Source organism: Labrus bergylta, chromosome 3 (genome assembly GCF_963930695.1).
Source record: "Labrus bergylta chromosome 3, fLabBer1.1, whole genome shotgun sequence".
In the NCBI taxonomy this organism is placed as follows: Eukaryota; Metazoa; Chordata; class Actinopteri; order Labriformes; family Labridae; genus Labrus; species Labrus bergylta.
In genome coordinates, this window is record NC_089197.1 from 2,720,139 (window position 1) to 2,741,623 (window position 21,485).

At 42.7% G+C, this 21,485-nt stretch overlaps 1 protein-coding gene across 1 annotated transcript; it reads left to right on the top strand.

The window, feature by feature from the left end:
- Positions 1 to 1,206: 1,206 nt before the first annotated feature.
- On the top strand, positions 1,207 to 3,061 carry LOC136178553 (gastrula zinc finger protein XlCGF57.1-like). Its single transcript, XM_065952481.1, has one exon. It carries the CDS (start codon positions 1,513 to 1,515, stop codon positions 2,731 to 2,733), a length of 1,221 nt encoding a protein of 406 aa, XP_065808553.1. The 5' UTR covers positions 1,207 to 1,512; the 3' UTR covers positions 2,734 to 3,061.
- Positions 3,062 to 21,485: the final 18,424 nt, after the last annotated feature.

Genomic DNA, 21,485 nt, shown 5'->3' on the forward strand with positions numbered 1-21,485 from the left:
ATCCTTGGTGTTTGCATACAGTAAGTCCAAAGTTTTATTGTCCCTGGTATGGCAGTCAACATACTGAGTGAAAGTAGGGAGAGTGGCAGACAGGGAAGCGTGATTCAAGTCTCCTGAGATGAGAATAAGAGACTGGGGGTGTGATGTCTGTAGCTGAGACACTACACTGTACACACACACAGACACTTGAGCGCACACACAGGTGAGCACACTTTCACCAGCGGAGGCCTGGGTGTGCACAATAATAAAAAGTCCTCAAGAACCATCAGAAAATAAAGTAGGCCGCTTAGCTTACTTCAGACTTTTCTGGGCATGTCTCTCTCTCTGCCATTACTCAGAAAATGCGCTGTGACCATGCTGCATTCAGGGGTGCTCAGAAAAGGGAGTGCAGGAACAAAAACTAAGCTAGACAGACCGTTAAAAGTTTAAATAATTGTTTTGACTGCTGTTATTCAAAGAAACACATGAACACCATGATCCCTTTAAGGGTCTGTGCCCCCCACCCCCCATGGTGTTTTCATGAATAAATTAAAGGAATCTTTTTCAGTTATTTCAAAATGTTTCTTGAGTCTCAATTTGTAAAATAAATCGTGAAAGAATCGTATCGCGAACCCAGTCTCGTGAATCATTACATCCCTACATCAAAGTGTGTGTAAGAACGTAGTTTAATGAAAAAAGTCTTGATTTTTTGTATTTAAAAAAAAATGCAAATAATTGTTGCAATTTCTGCAATTTAATTGCAAAAAACTCTCTGTTGGACACATATCTTATTCTTTCCTAAAGATTGAGCTAGCTCAGCACTTTGGTGTGTGAAGAGGTAGTATCTGACATAATCAGGAAGTGATCAGCAGCACATGGCTCATTTACATAACGCCAGCCTTTCTGTTGCCGTTTTGGAAATGAGCCACAGGTCGGTTTCGAACCTTGGCTGCCCGCTCTCCAGGACTTAATGATGATGAGAAACCTCAATCTTCACAGCCTTAGACAAGTTCCTTATTTTCTTTCAAAATAAAGGTAGGTTTGTATCCAAAAAGGAAGTAAAGTAACCTAAGCTTAAGGCATTACAAAATAAAAGCATTAAAAACGTTTTTTAAATGCAAAATGAGTGAATTCCAAACATGATTAAAATGTGATCAATTCTAGTGAACTATTGATTTTCAGCCTTTAAAAATGAAATCATTTGACAGCCCTTATTAATATTTAAAAAGCAGTTTAAGTACCGTTAATGTTTGTTTACTGTGTCCTGCAGATGTCCAGCAGCTGTTGGTGAGTAAAGAAGAGCTTCCACCTGAGCAGCAGGAGTGGAGCCACATTCTGGACCAGGAGGACACTAAGCCCCAACACATTAAAGAAGAACATGAGGAACTGTGGATCAGTCAGGAGGAAGAACAGCTTCAAGGACTGGAGGAGGCTGATACCACCAAGTTCCCCTTCACTCCTGTCTCTGTGAAGAGTGAAGATGATGAAGAGAAACCTCAGTCCTCACAGCTTCATCAGAGACAAACTGAACAGATGGAAACAGGAGTTGATGGAGAGGACTGTGGAGGAGCAGAACCAGAGAGAGATTCAGATCCAGAGAGACGTTTACAACCACAGACTGAGGTCGAGACTGAAGACTCTCATGAACCTGAGACTGATGACAGTGATGATTGGAAAGAGACAAGAGAAGATCTGTCAGAATTAAACTTGAAAAATAAGAAACTAAAGACTGGTAAGAGACAACACAGCTGCTCGGAGTGTGGTAAAAGATTTAACCGGAAAGTGACTCTGACCAGACACATGTTAGTTCATACAGGAGAGAAAGCCTTCAGCTGCTCTGTTTGCAGTAAAAGCTTTACCCGAAGAGGAAATCTGACCCAACACATGTTAGTTCATACAGGAGAGAAAGCCTTCAGCTGCTCTGTTTGCAGTAAAAGCTTTACCCTAAGAGGAAGTCTGACAAAACACATGTTAGTTCATACAGGAGAGAAACCCTTCAGCTGCTCTGAGTGTGGTAAAAGGATTAACCGGAAAGAAATTCTGACCAGACACATGTTAGTTCATGCAGGAGAGAAACCCTTCAGCTGCTCTGAGTGTGGTAAAAGGTTTAACCGGAAAGCGACTCTGACCACACACATGTTAGTTCATACAGGAGAGAAAGCCTTCAGCTGCTCTGTTTGCAGTAAAAGCTTTACCCTAAGAGGAACTCTGACAAAACACATGTCAGTTCATACAGGAGAGAAACCCTTCAGCTGCTCTGAGTGTGGTAAAAGGTTTACCCTAAGAGGAAATCTGACCAGACACATGTTAGTTCATACAGGAGAGAAACCCTTCAGCTGCTCTGAGTGTGGTAAAAGGTTTACCCTAAGAGGAAATCTGACCACACACATGTTAGTTCATACAGGAGAGAAACCTTACAGCTACACTGTTTGCAGTAAAAGCTTTACCCAAAAAGGAAATCTGACCAGACACATGTTAGTTCATACAGGAGAGAAAGCTTTCAGCTGCTCTGTTTGCAGTAAAAGTTTTACCCAAAGAGGAAATCTGACCCAACACATGTTAGTTCATACAGGAGAGAAAGCTTTCAGCTGCTCTGTTTGCAGTAAAAGTTTTACCCAAAGAGGAAATCTGACCAGACACATGTTAGTTCATACAGGAGAGAAACCCTTCAGCTGCTCTGAGTGTGGTAAAAGGTTTAACCGGAAAGAAATTCTGACCAGACACATGTTAGTTCATGCAGGAGAGAAATGCTAATCCTGTGCAACGGAAAAACTGATCTAAAGGATTCCAACTTCACATCACTATTGTGTATATAAGACAAAAAAGAGATATAAGACATAAATCTGTCTCTACTTTTTTGACATTGAAGTTTTGCTGACATATGAACCAGTAAGTTGGGATCAGCTATGACGTTTGAATTTAAAGTGTTTATATGAAACAGTTACAGTGTAAGGATTCTTCTTCTCTGCTGATATCTTCTTCTTTCTGTCACTCTGTTTCCTTGGAGGCCTCTGTGTTGGTTAGCAGAAGTTCTTCAGACAGCTCACGCGTCACCTTGTAATAAATAAACTGATGTAGAGTGAGAAAGACTTTCATCTACTTGTGTTATTTTGTGTCGAGTGCCTAAAGTCTCTTTGGTAAAGAAAAGGAACTCATCAGATCCTGATGCAGAGCGACCACAGTCAGATCAGGTCCAGGTTTATTTAACTGAAAACCTTTAACCCTTAATAAGAATCCTGCAGTCAGAATACAAAATAAAGAAAATCTCAATGACACCTGAACATGCACAGGATTAATTAAGAGTGCAGAGGCCACTGGGCACCTAACTGCTGCAGCCTTTGATCACAAACTGAATGACAACACTTGTAGATGTTATCTGGATTTACTCAACATATTGTTAGAAGAAACAATAGAAATGCATTATAGCCTTCAGTGTGTATAACTAAATGGTATATGGAAAAAACACTTCAATTTGTGTGTATATTTGTTCTGTTATCATTTCTCTCTTTGGCTTCCTTTTTGCTGCTTCACTGACTCCCCCAGTGCATCTCTGGCAATCCGATGATCCAACTCCACTCTGACTCTCCCGGAGTTTGCTGGACATACTCAGGGGAAGAAGGAGCTGTTCTCTCCCGGAGTTTGCTGGACATACTCAGGGGAAGAAGGAGCTGTTTAAGGGTCGGTGGGCAGGCCAGTTACCAGGTCCCCCGGTTCACTAACTTCACGGCTGAACATCATGAAGTTGGGTGTGAAACTGGTAGCGCTGTGCCTGGTTGCTCTGTAAGCCATGACAGCGTAGGGGATCCTAAGGTCCCCGTGTCAGCGCTCGGCTGTTGTGGCCAGAATCTTCTGCAGGGTGGAGTTAAATGTTTCTACCGGTCCATCAGACTGTGGTCGAAAAGGTGTGTTGTGCATTTTCTCAATAACAGTGAGCCCATTTTCTAGAACACCTCGGACTCAAAGTTCCGACCCAGATCACTGTGCACTCTTTGTGGTGCACCATAACCACACACCCAGTCAGTGCTCTTTCTGCTGCCTTGTGTTTCTCCCCACTCAGGTTGCCTTCAGGTAAAGAGGGGCGGAGCCACTTCATTTGATGTTGTGCACCTGGGCACACAGGGCCTCAGTATTTAAAGTGGCTTCTTATTCTCGGGCCCTTTCCGAATAGCCACAGTTCAGTAGGCAGTACTTTTTAGTAGGAGTTTCAGTATACTGAACTTTCGTGGTCATTCAGTATGCATTGTTTGGGTTAACTTCAGTATACTGAACATTTCAGTATGGATACTAATTTCCGGTGTTTATACAATATGGATCGGATGCGTGCTTTCAGGAAATGAATTGTATTTTACCCACAATGCAGTGCGAAACTAAACATAAATCGTCACTTCACGTCCGCCTCCAGATCAAAACAAACGAGCGTGGATTAATTTAATCAATTTTTAATCTAGAGTTAAAGTCCCGTCTGAAATCACTACTTTTAATTAACAACAGAAAATATAACAAATGTCTGCATTATTATAAAACCTTTCCCCCTCTATTTAAATAATGATTTAACTCTTTAAATGCGTCTTTATTGGTTTATTTTATATTCTGTATATTACTGTCTTTCATTTGTTCTTTATGTACTGTATGTTATTTAGTTATTTAATCTGCCTTTTACTTTATTTACATTGTAATATTGTTTTTTGTTTACCTGACTGTATATGTGCATTACTCTTCTTGAATAACGCTAAACAAAAAAACAAAAAAAACGGGTGAATGCGGCCGGTTCGGGACACGTAAATGACGTCACTTCTTTACTGAATGAATCAGAAGAAGTAGGAACAAATATCTTCCTACTGTGCGCGCCTACTGAATAGTAGGTACAAACAGTGTACAGCATGGATAGTAGGTACTGTCTACTGAAAGATTGAGTATGTACTTGGCAATTCAGATACAGCCTCTGTCTCTCTCTCGTCAACACTACACACATTCACCATTACAATCACCACTGATTTACAGTTTGCACATTCTTTGATTAGGAGGATTTGCCTGGGTTGTGAGAAAATGGGGGCTTGTCTGACTTCTGAACTTGGATTTGGCTTGATACTTGGTAGTTGTAAATCTAATTAGTTGTGTATCAGATTGTTTGTGTAGTTTGTTTGGAACTTGATCTGTGTAGAGTGGTAAGTAACCTCTCTGACTTGTTACTGGTACAATTTGTTTGAAGATTTAACGATTTGACTTTCTTCAGAGCATTAGTTGTTTTTGAGCACCCTGATCAGCAAGCCGCCGGGCAAGCAGGACTTGCCACTTTGTTATTTTGCCTTTTTTATTTTTGGTGGTAACTCTGGGGAGGGGGTGCACCAAATTCGGTGTGTTTCAGGTGACTCGGTCAGTGGTCTTCAGGGATGGTGTCCGAGTTTGGGAGACGCCTCGAGCTCGACAAGCCATTGAAGAAGTGAGGCTTAGGTGAGTTAGTTATTAGTGTAGGTGTTGGGGTGTCTCCATAAAGCTTGTAAAGTAAAGCAGCATATTTTCTTTGTTTGTTGGACTGATTACCTTGTTACATTACATTTTCTGAGACGTTTGGTTAAGTTGGTTTTTAAACTTGGTTGACAATGGTTTCTGTGTTTGAGTAACAATCCTATGAAAGCTAATTTTTTTAGGGGCAGGCATTACACCTCGTTTTGTTGATGCAGGTTTAACATTTGAAACAAAAAATAAAAAACTAGAGCTTGAAAAGTACAAAATGCAACTCATTAAAGAGGGTACATTTGCTTAAATAAACTGTACAGAAGCTATACACTGTATTAAAGCAAAGATATAATACAAAAAATAACAAAGGTGAACACTGTAACATGAAATGAAAATATAAATATGTTTTCTGAGAAGTCTCCTGACAAACACACGGCGTGCGTATAGACTCAGAGACGCATGTTCTCTGAAGTGATATTCAAACCAAAGCTGCTGTTTTATTTCATGTGTAGTGAATTATTTAAAACGTATCTCCTGGTACCAGCTGGTGTATTTGTAGTTTATTGTAAGGCCAGAAGCCAGAACAAGGTGTTCTATGTTATTGCTCTGCCTCCACATGAATGATAAAGTTCACGTGTTATTTGAAGTCATGTGGTGTTTGTTCCATCAGAGCTCGTCTGTGTTTCTCCTCAGTGCGTCCCCCACAGCACCGCGATCAGTTTAGACATCCTGAAGACGATCGAGGAGAACTTGGAGATGGAGGAATGGGTGAAACCTGCCGACGGCTCGCGCCCACTCGAAACAAAACATACACGAGGGACACTATAGAAGCTTCGTCTAATACTAAAGCTGCCGTTTTGTTTTGACTCCCAGGAGTGACCTGGCTGACGCGCCGTACTGTCGTAGGTCAATACGATCCCGTTTGCTGTTTGTCGATCAATAAGATTTCTGCAGTCGTGTCTTTGGTTTGCAGCATAATACAATCCATTTATTGCAGCACCATGAAGTGAATACAGCGTCCATCAGTTTCCATTCTTTTGAACTAAACGAACAAACAAACAATACAGCTGCAGTTTCTCCATGCCGCCTGCCGCCTCAGCGGTCAAAAACCATAAGCCCTTCCGGGGTCAAACACCTCCCGTACCTTGACAAGTGACGTACATATATACCTGTGACTTAAACAATAGGACAGCGACACCCAGTGGCACAATCGTGAAAATGATTTACAGCTTGACCCAAAAACATGAATATGGCTCTTACACTCCGGTCCCTAATTGTTAGTGACAAGTGGAGCTAACATTTCACAAAATACAAACAAAGAGCCACAAACAAAAACAATGCCATTAATGCATTATCATTAAACATTTTCAGCTGCATTCAATACACAAAGTTTGGTGACTGGTCTTTCCAACACATTAGACTTTGTTTTAAGGCGAACAGACCGAACAACACTATGTTTGTCAGGAAATGTTTTTCGATCACTCGGCCGAGCAGCCAAGAGCCACGAGGGGCAGTTGAATCCATGACAATGACAATGTCTCCAGGCACAAGACTCCTCCTTTCTCTGTTCCACTTTTGCCGTTCTTGAAGCAGAGGGAGGCACTCCTGAACCCACCGCTTCCAGAACAGATCCCAGATGTATTGAACCTGTCTCCACCTTCTTTTTGCATACTGGTCCTGTTTCACAAACACAACCCGCAAATTTTTCTTCCTGGGATGGTAAACACCATGATGGGGGATATACCAGACTTTTCCTTCTTCACAGTCCATCTGATGTTGAGGGATTTTCTCTGCATATCTTTTACCAATGACGTCATTGAAGAAGTTTGCGTACTCCTGATGAAACTGTTCATCTTTCTCAAACCTTTTTGTGAGCCCAAGAATCCTTTGCTTGGCCACCAATAGATTATTTGGAAGCATGGGCTGCTCTTTCCTAAAAGGCATTTTCAGGCTGTAATGCCCATCCACCTGCTTTGCTGAATGATTGACAATTTCTTCCGCTTCCGTCGCTGTGTGATGTGGCCGCCGGTTGTAGCAGCTCCCGTTGTCCGTGTCGTTATATCGTATTTTTTGGTTAGTTATTATTTGTTTTTATTGTGTGTTTTTTGAGTATTAGTTTAACCTATTGTGTGGAAATGGCTACTTTTGCTCTTGGAACTTTTTGCACTGTTTTTCTGTTACTTTGGACACTCTATGTAACGGAGAGCAGCGCACAGCTGAGTGAGGGCATTGTTTACACACGTGATCAGCTGATGGCGCTCTCCAAGGTGCTACTGCCCGGAGCAAGGCCTGTAATTCCGGGGGAGCTGAGGAGGCGACGCCGGGGTTGTAGAGCTGGAGCTAAGAGATAAGCTAAGAAGAAAAAACATAAGCCTTCTGTACCAGCTGTGATTATGGGGAACGGGAGGTCTTTGGGCAATAAGACGGACAAACTCGGAGTTTTCGGGCGGACAGGGACGTTATTAAGAGCGGTAAGAAGAAAGGTGGAGGGATTGCACTGTATGTGAGTGAGAGATGGTGTAATCCTGGCCATGTTAGTGTGAAGGAACGTCTCTGCAGCCCGGACATTGAACTGTTAGCTGCTGGAATGCGCCCATATTACCTGCCCAAGGAACTCACGTACGCCATTGTTATAGCTGTTTACATCCCACCGTCAGCTGATGCCGAGTCTGCGAGTGATGCACTTCACTCTACTGTTTCACAGCTTCAAACTAAGCATGGGCAAATCAGACCACAACCTGGTCCTACTGACACCAGAGTATATCCCCCTGGTCCAAAGACAGCCTGTGACCACAAGGACTGATAGGAGGTGGACACAGGAGAGCAATGAGGCACTGCAGGACTGCTTTTAGTCCACATACTGGGATGTACTCTGCGAGCCACATGGAGAGGACATTAACAGCATGACTGACTGCATCACAGAATACATTAAATTCTGTGAAAACACTGCTTTACCGGCCCGGACTGTACGCTGTTTTCCTAACAACAAACCCTGGATCACCAGTGACCTGAAACAAGTCTTCTGGTCTGGAAACAGGGAGGAGCTGAAAAGGATACAGCACGATCTGAGGGAAAAGCTGAGGGTGTGCAAAGACTCTTACAGGAGAAAGCTGGAGGCCAAACTCCATCAGAACAACATGAGGGATGTGTGGACTGGAATGAGGGAAATCACTGGTTTCAAAGGGAGAGAAAGACAACATTCTGGCAGCCTGGAGAGGGCGAATGAGCTAAACCTGTTCTTCAATAGGTTTAGTGCACAGCCTTCATCTGCCTCTCCCACCTCAAACAACACCCCTGTACTTCACACCTCCCTGCACCCCCCCCCCCCCCCCCCCCCTTGTATTTTCTCCCTCCCCCCAACCCACCTCAAACAACACCCCTGTACTTCACACCTTACAGCCTCCCTTTGTATTTTCTCCTTCCCCCCCAACTCCCCATGGTGAACTCTTTGGACTCTGGCCCCGCACCACAGGAATGCACTTCCCCCTCTGAGGTGAATTGCTCCAACTCCCCCTGACTCTTACAACTGGGCAGGTGAAGAGACAGCTGGAGAAACTAAACATTAGCAAGGCTCCAGGCCCGGACGGCATCAGCCCAAGGGTTCTGAAGACCTGCGCCAGCCAGCTGTCTGAGATTCTGCAACACCTCTTCAACCTGAGTCTGAGCCAGGAGAGGATACCGGTGCTGTGGAAAACGTCCTGCTTGGTCCCGGTCCCAAAGAAGACGACACCATCTGACCTCAGGGACTATCGACCAGTGGCTCTCGCATCTCATGTGATGAAAGTGTTGGAGAGGCTCGTCTTGACCCACCTCAGGCCGCAGGTGAAACCATCCCTTGACCCTCAACAATTTGCCTCCCAGCCACACCCGGGAGTGGACGATGCCATCATCTACCTGCTGCAGCATGCTCACTCACATCTGGAGGGAAACGGCTGCACTGTGAGAATCACCTTTTTTGATTTCTCCAGTGCATTAAACACCATCCAGCCACAACTGCTGGAAGAGAAGCTGCAGTTGATGGGTGTGGACTCGTCCATCACCTCCTGGATTACTGACTACCTGACAGACAGACCACAGTTTGTCCGACTTGGCAGTGTTCAGGCTGGAATGGTGGAGAGCAGTACAGGAGCTCCACAGGGACTGTGCTGTCTCCTTTCCTTTTCACCTTGTACACCTCTGACTTTCATTACAACTCCAGGTCATGCCACTTGCAGAAGTTTTCTGATGACTCTGCGGTGGTGGGGTGTATAAGTGATGGGCAAGAGGGGGAGTACAGAGAGCTGGTGGATTACTTTGTGGAGTGGACAGGAAGAAATCACCTGATTCTGAACTTGGATAAGACCAGGGAGATGGTGATCGACTTCAGAAGGAAGAGGAGAGAGCTACCACCGCTGTGCATCCTGGGAGAGGATGTGTCTGTGGTGGAGGAGTACAAGTACCTGGGTGTCAACATAGACAACAAACTGAACTGGAAGGCCAATACTCAGGCTGTGTACAAGAACAGAGGATGAGCCGACTCTACTTTCTGAGGAAGCTGAGATCCTTCAACGTGTGCAGCAAGATGTTGGAGATCTTCTATCAGTCTGTTGTGGCCAGTGCACTGTTCTCTGCTGTGGTCTGCTGGGGGAGCAGCATTGGAGCTGGTGACACTAAGAGACTGGACAAACTCATTAAGAAGGCCTGCTCTGTGATAGGCTGCAAGCTGGACTCTTTTGTAGTGGTGACAGAGAGGAGGACTCAAACACAAACTGTTATCCATTATGGATAATCCTGATCACCCTCTGCACACCCTACTGGACAAACAGCGGAGCAGCTTCTCTAACAGACTGATCCAACTTCGCTGTCACAAGGACAGATACAAGAAATCTTTCTTACCGAAGGCCATAACTCTGTACAACAGTTCACCTCATGCGAGCAGAGAACTGTCATCATGATAATATCTGTCTCTCCATACTGTAATCTGTTCTGGACACTCATGCACTTTAACTTATGTCAATACTGTCCATTTCCAACTCTGTTTTTGCACATTTACATTTAATCTTTCATATTTAATTTACAACCATTTCCGACTCTGTTTTTGCACATTTACATTCAATCTTCCATATTTAATCTTCCTATTTAAGACTAGTAATGCTTAGTTAAATCCTGGTTGTATATATTCACATTGTTATTTCTTATATTTCAAATATCTTGATTGAGTTTTCATCATATAAACACAAAATACAAAAATAATAATAATAATAATGAAACATAGAAAACACCAGGGTTGGCCAGTAATATTCCACAATGCCACAAATGGTATAGAAATGTGCAGAACAAGTAAGACAAACAAGTCACTGTGGCAGTGACAGTAATACCTGATAAAGTGCAATAGCCCTTCCCACCCTCCCATCCCCAGCTGTCCTTACAAAATGAAGGCTCACCACACAGAGTCAGATCTTATTTTTTATGTCAAGGGCCGGATCAAAGCTCATCTCATGATGATTTAGTTTGAGTGTTATGAAAGTAAGTTAAGAAAGGTTCCCATGTCTCATAGAATTTCTTCCTCAAGCTTCTGAGAGAAAAACGTAACATCTCAAGTTTGAGACAGGACATTACATCCTGACGCCACTGGTCAAGTGTGGGCAGGGCAGCACCCTTCCATTTCAGCAGGATTGCACGTCTGGCCAAGAGCAAGGCAAAAGCGACCATGCGGTGTTCTGTAGAAGTCAGGTGGGGGTTATCTCCCCTAGCAACACCAAACAGGGCAAGGGTAGGGCTAAGGCTTATATTTTTCTTTAATATTGTAGATAAAGTATGAAAAATGCCATGCTAGAATTTCTGCAATTTGGGACATAGCCAATACATATGTATCAGGGTAGCATCAATATAATTAAGATTAAGATTTAAGATTTACTTTTATTGATCCCTGCAAAGGGAAATATTAGTTTTTACACTCTGTAGGTCATGAACACACACATGCAGAAACAGGATCCTATGGACATGCACTAATGGAGAGATGTCAGAGTGACGGAGCTGAGTGAAGTGATCTGGTACCTCTCCAGCTGCCAGACCAACTTCCATATTTGGTCCGCACCGGGACTTGAGCCGGCGACCCTCCGGTTCCCAACCCAAGTCCCTACAGACTGAGCTACTGCCGCCCAGACTGAGCTACTGCCACCCAAATTGCATTTGTCACAGGTGGGAGTTATATCGGGGTACATGCTGGACAGCTTAACCTTGGACGTGTGAGCCCTGTGGACCACCTTAAATTGAAGTAGACAGTGTCTAGCACAGATTGAGGATTTATGTATTGATAAAAGAATGGAGTCCCATTGGTCATCAGAGATGTGTCCCAAGTCCTGTTCCCAGGCCGTCTTAATCTTGTCCAGTGGTGAACATATCAGCATCAAAATGATATTGTGTAACTTGGACAGCGCACCTCTAGACAGTGGGTCAAAGGAAAGAAAGGTATCTATTGGGTTAGCTATGGGTACTGAAGGGAAACAAGGCACGTGCGAACGAACATACTGTCTGACCTGTAAATACCGAAAGAAGTGCGTTTTGGGTAAATTGTATTTCTCAGTCAATTGATTAAAGGAAACAAAACAACCGTCTTCAAACAAGTCCGCAAACGATCTGATGCCCCTTTCATGCCAAGTCCGAAAAGTTGAGTCAGAGCGCGAGGGGGTGAAGAGATGATTTGAGGCAATCGGACTCAGAAGGGAAAAGAATTCATATCGAAAGGATCTCCTAAATTGGGTCCACACCCGAAGGGTATGACGTACCACTGGATTATCCAGTGATTTTGGTAAGGGGCAGTCAAGCGGCGCACCGAGGAGTACAGGGAGGGAGATGAATCGGCATGAATTTAGCTCCAGGGATGTCCAGTCTGGACCGTCGGACTGGAGATAAAAGCGAGTCCAAAAAGCAATACAACGAATATTGGTAGCCCACTAGTAGTGACGGAAATCAGGGAGCCCCATACCTCCATCCCTTTTGGGTCTCTGAAGCAGAGCTTTGCTAATTCGAGGCCTCTTGCCCTGCCATATATATGAGGAGATAATGGAATCCAATGAAACAAAAAACGATTTTGGAACAAGTACTGGGACACACTGAAACAAATATGTAAATTTTGGGAGAACATTCATTTTTATGGAGTTTATTCGCCCAGCGAGCGATAATGCGAGGGGGGACCACTTTGATAGTGATGTTCTGACCTGGTTTAACAAGGTTATAAAATTGTCTTTCAAAATGTTCTTAAATTGTCGGGTAGCAACCACTCCCAAATAGGTAAATTGTCTCTCTTCAATTTGGAATGGAATACCACTGTAGTCTAAGTCAAACGCCTGTCTGTTAATTGGAAACAGTTCGCTCTTGTGCATATTGATCTTGTATCCAGATATAGATCCAAATTGCTCAAGCAGGAAGAGAGCTGCTGGAAGCGAGGTATTTGGGTCTGAAACATATAATAGGAGACCATCTGCATATAAAGACACCCTATGCTCTGTACCCCCTCTCCAAATACCAGAGACACCCTGGCTGTTCTGAAGAGCCATTGCGAGCGGTTCAATCGCTAGATCAAAGAGATTCGGGCTCAGTGGGCAACCCTGGCGGGTTCCACGACCCAGTGCGAAGGGCTGAGAGATTGTGCTGTTTGTTTGAACTTTAGCAATGGGAGAAGCATACAATAATTTAATCGAGGCTATAGGTAACGGACCTAATCCAAAATTTTCCAGAACTTTAAACAAATATTTCCACTCAGCGCGATCAAACGCCTTCTCTGCATCTAGTGTCACGACACATTCGGGGACATTACTAGAGCTTGAGTATAGAATGTTAAATAAATGTCGGACATTGAAGAAGGAGTGTCGGTTCTTTATAAAGCCAGTCTGACCCTGCGCTATTATTAAGGGGGTAACTTCCTCCAACCTGTGTGCTAGTGTCTTAGCGAGGACTTTCGCATCTGTGTTGAGCAGGGAGATTGGCCTGTACGAGGCACAGTATGTGGGATCCTTACCCTTTTTAGCTATAAGAGTTATACGAGCCTCATTCATCGACTGAGGAAGTGAGCCTCGCCTAAGAGACTCAAAAAAGACAGTAGCAAGGCGTGGAGAGAGGAGTGTTGAAAATTTCTTGAAAAATTCAGCTGGGAAGCCGTCAGGGCCAGGGGATTTCCCGGATTGCATGGATGATATAGCCAGGGCTATCTCCGCCTGAGACAGAGGAGCCTCCATTTTCTCCACCAACTCTGGCGGAATGGTTGGGGTGGACAAAGGGTCAAGAAAGGCCTTAATAGCGGCATCGTCACCATTAAATTGTGAGGTATACAGTTGGGAGTAAAAACCTTTAAAGGTATCATTTATCTTAGTGGGGTCTAGAGTGGTATCACCACTGTCTGTGTGAATACTTGTTATAAGTTGTTTAGCCCTTAGTCCCTTTAGTTGATTAGCCAGCAATTTCCCAGTTTTTTCACTATGTTCATAGTAGGTGCTTTTACTTTTTAACCAGAGATTTTCCGTTTGGTAAGTGGTGAGAAGGTTAAACTTAGTTTTCAGTTCCAATCGTTGGTTATATAGTTCTGGAGTTCGGTTAAGTGCATATTGTCGATCAGTTTCTTGGATTTTAGATATCAATTCCAGTTGGTCCTTCTGAGACTGTCTTTTCTTATTTGCAGTGAATGCTATTATTTGTCCTCTTAAGTAGGCCTTAAATGCGTCCCAGACCACAAGAGCAGAGACATCCGGGGTACAGTTAGTTTCAAAGAAAAAGCTAATCTGTTCTTCTATATATTTAACAAACTGGGGGTCTGAAAGTAGGGTTGGGTTGAGACGCCAGTGCCTCGTAGGCCGTGGAGCATTGGGAAATAGCATTGACATCACAACAGGGGCATGATCAGATATGACGATACTGTGATATGTGCAGGAATGGACCTGAGGAATTAGTCTGTTGTCAACAAAAATATTGTCTATTCTGGAGTAAGTGTGATGGACATTTGAAAAAAAGGAATACTGTCTCGCTCTAGGGTTGAGGAATATAACTGAAATCCCAAACTCAGAGATTAAAGACTGGATACATGAGGCAGATCTACTCACTACCCCTGGTCTGCTGGAAGAGCGATCCAGGGTCGGGTCCAACCAGCAGTTGAAGTCCCCACCAAGTATTAGATAATGTGTGTCTAGGCCATTGAGAAGAGAGAAAAAACTATCAAAAAAGCTAACATCATCAGCATTCGGAGCGTAGACATTGGCAAGGATAACTTTTGTATTAAATAGTTTCCCTGAGACAATTATAAATCTCCCATTTTTATCAGATGTGATATTGTCTGGTTCAAAATGTAAATGCTTGGCAACCAATATAGAACATTCTTATTTTTTATATCTTTTAGTACTTAATTACTTTGTAGTTAATATTATATTGTGTTTAGATTTGCTAACATTGTGTTTTTTGTATTGTGTGTTGGATAACCTGCTATACTACATTATATAACTGCACTCTGCATTACTGTGGTACAACACTGCCTCTCGTCTCTGCTGTTTACATTACTTGCTGCTATTTATCATACCAAGTCACGTTAATCATCACTTGTCACTTTATCTTGTCATTCTCTGCAAATACTGTCTCAATTTCCATGCATAGTTAACTTCATCATTCATTTTGTACTTGTATATACCCCCTGTTTTTATTTTTATTTATCTTATCTATTCTGTTTAATGTGTATTTTGAGCTTACTTGTCTGTGCTGCTGCAACGCCCGAATTTCCCCTCTGGGGATCAATAAAGTATTATCCTATCCTATCCTATCCTACCTCTGTGAGTGCTGGAAAATGTCACAGGTGGGGATGCTTACTTAACCCTTTGACTTCCACACTAAGAAATCCATTTGCAAAAAAATATTTGTTGGTAAAATTGTGTTCCTGCCTCTTCATTAAGCAACATTTCAGTTTATATTTTTCGGATTACTCAATCAGGAAGCAGATATGCAGGTCAACCAGCTGGTTGACTGTTTAGGATTACATTGGATATGAATGGATTTCTTTCATTTCTGCAACAAAATGTTTAGTTTTTTCATATGTAAACATCACAGAGAGTAGAACTTGTTAAAATAACTTATTTAGTAAATGAAATGAGTAGCAATGGTTAGAAAAGGTGAACAAAATAAGAAATGAGTGACTTGAGCCAGGCCGTTTGCGTAGACTGGCAACTCAACCGAGCTGTTAACCATGTTTTGTGAGGAATCGTAGATATATATTTCGTTGTCAAATTTATTTCCTTCAACTAAAATATGATTGTTAGAGGGTCTATAAATGATATGTGAAAATATATATATATTTATACTCGGACATTTGCTCTTATTCTGTGAGACTTCTGAGGAGCTGTGCAGCGCAGAGTCACTACCGGTATTTTCTACAATTTTAAGACAATGATAATTATGTACAGCAGCGCCACCCATTGGACATAATCTGTGTTACATACACTATTCAATGAGGTGAATGAGGATAAACAGACAAAGATAGGTTTCCAGAGTTTTAAATACAGCAATATGGTGGCGGGAAAAAGGTCAACCGCGTGGTTACAATGCAAGTCAAAGGGAGGGGAGGTGTTCTGTAAAGGGAACTAAAGCGGGTTGTTTCCACCCGGACCATTGAGTGTGTAACACAAGTTGTGAGTAAACGTTCCTGCTGAGCAGACACGTGATTCTCCGTGTGTTTATTAATGATCGTTAGGGTGCTAACGTAACAGTAGATGATCAGAGTAAAGTTGTAAAGACGTCAGCGCTGAGTTGAGTTTCCCCTCTGTGACTCTTGGATGTGTGTAAGATGGCCGGGTTTAAGGATCTTAAAGAGTTATTCAGTCGACGGCTGCTCGCTGCGGTTATCAGAGATATAACAGAAGAAAGAACAACAAGTGGATACGAAGAGGAGCTCCACCGACAAAGAAAACTGCTGGATGTGATTTTAACTCCTGAAATCAAGCTACAGAGAACAGGTTGGTTTTCTTTCCACTGCTGGAAACGTGTTTCCTGCTCATGTTTCAGATAGCAGAGCCTTTAGCTAACTTCCACAGACGCACACAGCACAGTGTTAGCTGCAGCTAGCTCCTGCTAACAACATCATTGAGTTTACTGGACTAAAAGACTCTTTAAGTCTTCACCTATTGAATCCAGCAACGGATCTGGTTATTGGAGATACGTTTTAGAAACCTTAACAATATGCTATTCAATTGTATCTTTGGGCACACAAACTTCAGGCCACCCTCTGCATCAGACTGGGGTCAAGCCAGCCTCCACTTCAGAATCAGAATCATCATTTTTAAATCAAAACATAACACAAACAGAGTTGACATTGATGGTAACAGAGATGACGTGCATAACAGAGTTGACCACTCATAGTTAAAAGACCAAAAAACTATTACACATTCACTTTAACTTGCGGCTTAAATTGAACATTTAAACAACATTTTATATACAGAAACATTTTTTAATCCTAAATAATACATCTGGGATATAAATATTTCATGAATCTGAATAATAACGGTGTGTGTCTCGTACAATACTGACAGCCAAGAACTAAGCCCAAAACCAGTGGCAAACACAATAAAACACAATTCTGATTGGCTGGTGATCAAAAAAGTTAATTTAGAACCCTGCATCCAAGACCATTATGCATTCAGGAAACGTGGCATCCATGTTTCACTATTTTGAGCTAGTCGGCAGCAATTTGGGCCCATATTTCTCGGTCTATCTCCACATGACGTCCCGTCACAGCGGTTGGTTGTGGAATGATTCTGAAGACATCGTCGAAGAGATACCACAAGGTATGGTCGCGGTTTGGCCAAAAGAAGCGATTCCTCCCCACATTGTGCATGCATTTGACCTTTGCATGGGTCCCGTTGACCTCGATAATGGTCCCAGGATAAATGTCATCATCATATTTGATGACACACCACTGGCCAATGACATTTCTGCCGTCCCACATGATGTCATGTGTTGCCTGCACTTGTTGCTCTTCAGTGGGGACATAAAGGCTGGGCTGGACATGAAATTCAAACCTTTGTGTGTTGTGACATGCACACTCAAGTATCTGCCTAGTTGAACAGACACAGCTGACATCTGTGTAGATGACCTTTCCTGGTGTCAGAGTGATCAGCTGATGAAGGCGCATTGTCGAAGGAACTACTGGGAGTACTTTTGGCATCTTCTTCACAGCTTTGTCCACAGCTTCCTCATCAACAAAGAACAGCTTTATAGAGGTCTGGGAACTCAGAAGACACTCATACAGCTGCATGGCATTTGGAATGTCTTTCCCTGCACTAACTAATCTGTCTGCTCTTCTTTTCAAAACCCCACCCACTCCATCTGGAGCTCCCTTTCCGTGCCTTGCTTCAAAGAAGTTCCATATTCCTTTCTTGAAGCCCTTCTTGTACAACTCCGTGCTCAACAAGTAGAAGTTGCCCTTTTGGCCGTATTGGGTACACGGTCCATCACTAAAAAAATGAACGACAGTTACTGATGGGTGATGGGTTTTTATGTGGTCCAGAACAGGGGACAGGTGTGTCCATATAGCAGGTGGACCTTTCTCTTTTGATGCTGAGATGGATGTAAAGCACAAATGTTTGTCCACTTCACCCACATGAAGGATCCCAGTGTGTAGAGTTGCCTGCTTCTAAGAGGATGCAAAGTGAACTGCCTGAATCTCTGCTGACAATTTACATGCATAATTCTCGGAGAAATCAATGTGGATCAAACACTCGTGAGATTTCATGTTTTTCTTGAGCTCACGGTAGTGAATGTATTTTGTTTTGATGTCTCATGAAAACTCTCAGCTGGTTTTGAAACATCTCATTTCCTTTTTTACAGTCATTCGGACTGGTTGTGATTCTTTTTCACTGTCTTTGTTTTTCTTCCTCCTTTCTGCCAGTTCAGTTGTCAACTGAGTGAACCTCACCGGTGTTTCAGCATCATAGTCACTGCTGAACTGATAGACATTGCTTCTGCATTTGTCACATGCTCCATACATACATTCTTTGCTTGCAGCATCACAACTTAATGAGTTGGAGATGATTTCGAAGTCAGTTGTGCCAAGAAGCTGGAGAGTATGAAGCTTCTGCACAATGAAGAATAAGTTCTCGTGAATTTTACACAGACATGTTTCTCTGTCAGACATGGATGGGTGGACAACCCAGAAAGGACGCATGAAACAGAAAAGTGCATATGACAGCTGACTTGATGGATTCTCAAGAATGAATTTGTGATGTAGGTTCTTTATGGTATCATTTAGAAACCTTTTCTGCATTTTTGCTTTTCCTCTTGTGATTTTTTGACTTTTTTCCTGCAGTCAAGCGGCTGACATCATCTCTCAAAAAGAATTCTTTTACCTCCTTCTGGAGCTTGCTTTGTCTGGATCTATATTTTCTTCTTTGAAAAGACAGGTCCCTTTGGTTTTTCTTTCCAAACCGCTTTCTTGAAAAACCAAGTGAGATCTGTGTTGTTTTCTGTAATTTGTAGGTTTTTATCCGTGATATCATCTGACACACTCTCTCTTCTTTTGTGTCTTGATACTTCTTTCTTATATTTTCTGTCAGCACGTTGTGATAAAGGATAGTTCTTTGAATTTCTGCAGGGACTTTCTGTTTTCCTATTTGTTTTTGATGGAGGGGAGTCAGACACAGGTGTCAGTCTCTGGATGCGTTTCTGGTATTTTCGGACAGCAGTTGTTTTCTTTTTCAGCAAAACCTTTCATTTTTTGATTTCTCTTTGTAATTTGGAGTTCTCCCGTTTTATTTTCCGGCATTTCGCCGGGCCCTGTACTGCTGCTGCCTTTCAGCTGCTGAAAGATTCATCTCCCTAGAAGATAAATGACTGACTTCCTTATCCTGAAATTGTATAACACAGATGTACTTGTTGCAGTAAAATAACCTAGAATCAATAATAATTATCAATAATATCAATTATTGCCAAATACTTAAATGTGATATGTGACTCTGTTACGTATCGTCAACTCTGTTACGATCAAATTGTTTAAAACATAAACAGAGTTGACAGTAACAGAGTTGACATTTTCCACCATTTTGTACTTTTACTCCTTATGCTAACCTCACACCAGATATCAGCTAGCATTTCTTAAAACCAAATTTAATAGATTTTTATCATATATATACTTTTTCAATTGACTGAGATAATCACTGAATATTAACACAACAGATTTGACGAAGAATTAATCTACTGTTGATGATTTCTCAACATATTACTAAATAATGAGAGAAGAAACATGGACATACCTCACTGTCTTCCAGAGGTTTCCCACCACAGGAAGTGACATCACTGTGCGCTGGTCAAATGCGTTTTATGGGAACACTTTGGAGATTTAATGCAGTTTTATAACAGAGGTAACAGAGTTGACGTGAACATACGGACAGACAAAAAATATATATACTACTGTTCTAAGTTAAATTTTAAATAATACAGAAATGTAATATTTGGAAGTGCAGAAGAACCTCACAGAGCTGGTCTGCACAGTCCTTCAGGAGTCTGGAGCTGATGCTGTCGGGACCTTTTGGCCTTCCTCGCCTTGATCTTCCTCAACTCACTTCTCACCTGATCAGCTGTTATGGAGAGGCCGTCGGTGGAGGAGGAAGAAGAGGAGGAGAGGGTTGTTGAGGGGGGTGGCAGGGTACTCAGGGTAGTCAGATGGAGTGTCTAAAAAGCGGGTTGGTCTGCGTTCTGGAGGGTGGAGGTGGGGTTGGGAGCAGAATCAAATCTATTGAAGAACAGATTCAGTTCATTTGCCCACTCCCTGTCTCCTGCTTCAGGGCCCCTCCCACGCCTTCTGCTGTGACCTGAGATGTTATTCAGACCCCTCCAGACGTCTCTTGCATTTTTCTGTTGTAAATGCTCCTCCATCTTTTCCCGGTAGCTGGTTTTCCCCTCCTTGATTTTTTTGAGCTCCTTCTGCACCCTCCTCAGCTCCTCTCTATCTCCAGCTCTTAAAACCTTCTTCTTTTTTTGAGCAGGGTTTTCAGCTCAGGGGTCACCCAGGGTTTGTTGTTTGAGAAACACTGTATTTTTTTGGTGGGTAGTGTTCTCAACACAGAAGTTTATGTAGTCTGTGATGCAGTGGGTTAAACCGTCGATGTCCTCCCCATGTGGGCTTCTCAGCACCTCCCAGTCAGTGGTGTCGAAGCAGTCCTGCAGCGCCTCAGTGGCCTCCTTAGACCACTTCTTCACATACCTGGTTGTGGGGGGTTGTTTTTTCACCATAGGTATGTAAATGGGCTGCAGTCTCACCAGGTTGTGGTCTGAGCGGCCCAGAGGGGGGGAGGGGTGATGATCTGTATGCATCCTTGGTGTTTGCATACAGTAAGTCCAAAGTTTTATTGTCCCTGGTATGGCAGTCAACATACTGAGTGAAAGTAGGGAGAGTGGCAGACAGGGAAGCGTGATTCAAGTCTCCTGAGATGAGAATAAGAGACTGGGGGTGTGATGTCTGTAGCTGAGACACTACACTGTACACACACACAGACACTTGCACACACACACAGGTGAGCACACTTTCACCAGCGGAGGCCTGGGTGTGCACAATAATAAAAAGTCCTCAAGAACCATCAGAAAATAAAGTAGGCCGCTTAGCTTACTTCAGACTTTTCTGGGCATGTCTCTCTCTCTGCCATTACTCAGAAAATGCGCTGTGACCATGCTGCATTCAGGGGTGCTCAGACAATGAGAGATGCATTCAGGGGTGCTCAGAAAAGGGAGTTGCAGGAACAAAAACTAAGCTAGACAGACCGTTAAAAGTTGAAATAATTGTTTTGACTGCTGTTATTCAAAGAAACACATGAACACCATGATCCCTTTAAGGGTCTGTGCCCCCCACCCCCCATGGTGTTTTCATGAATAAATTAAAGGAATCTTTTTCAGTTATTTCAAAATGTTTCTTCAGTCTCAATTTGTAAAATAAATCGTGAAAGAATCGTATCGCGAACCCAGTCTCGTGAATCATTACATCCCTACATCAAAGTGTGTGTAAGAACATAGTTTAATGAAAAAAGTCTTGATTTTTTGTATTAAAAAAA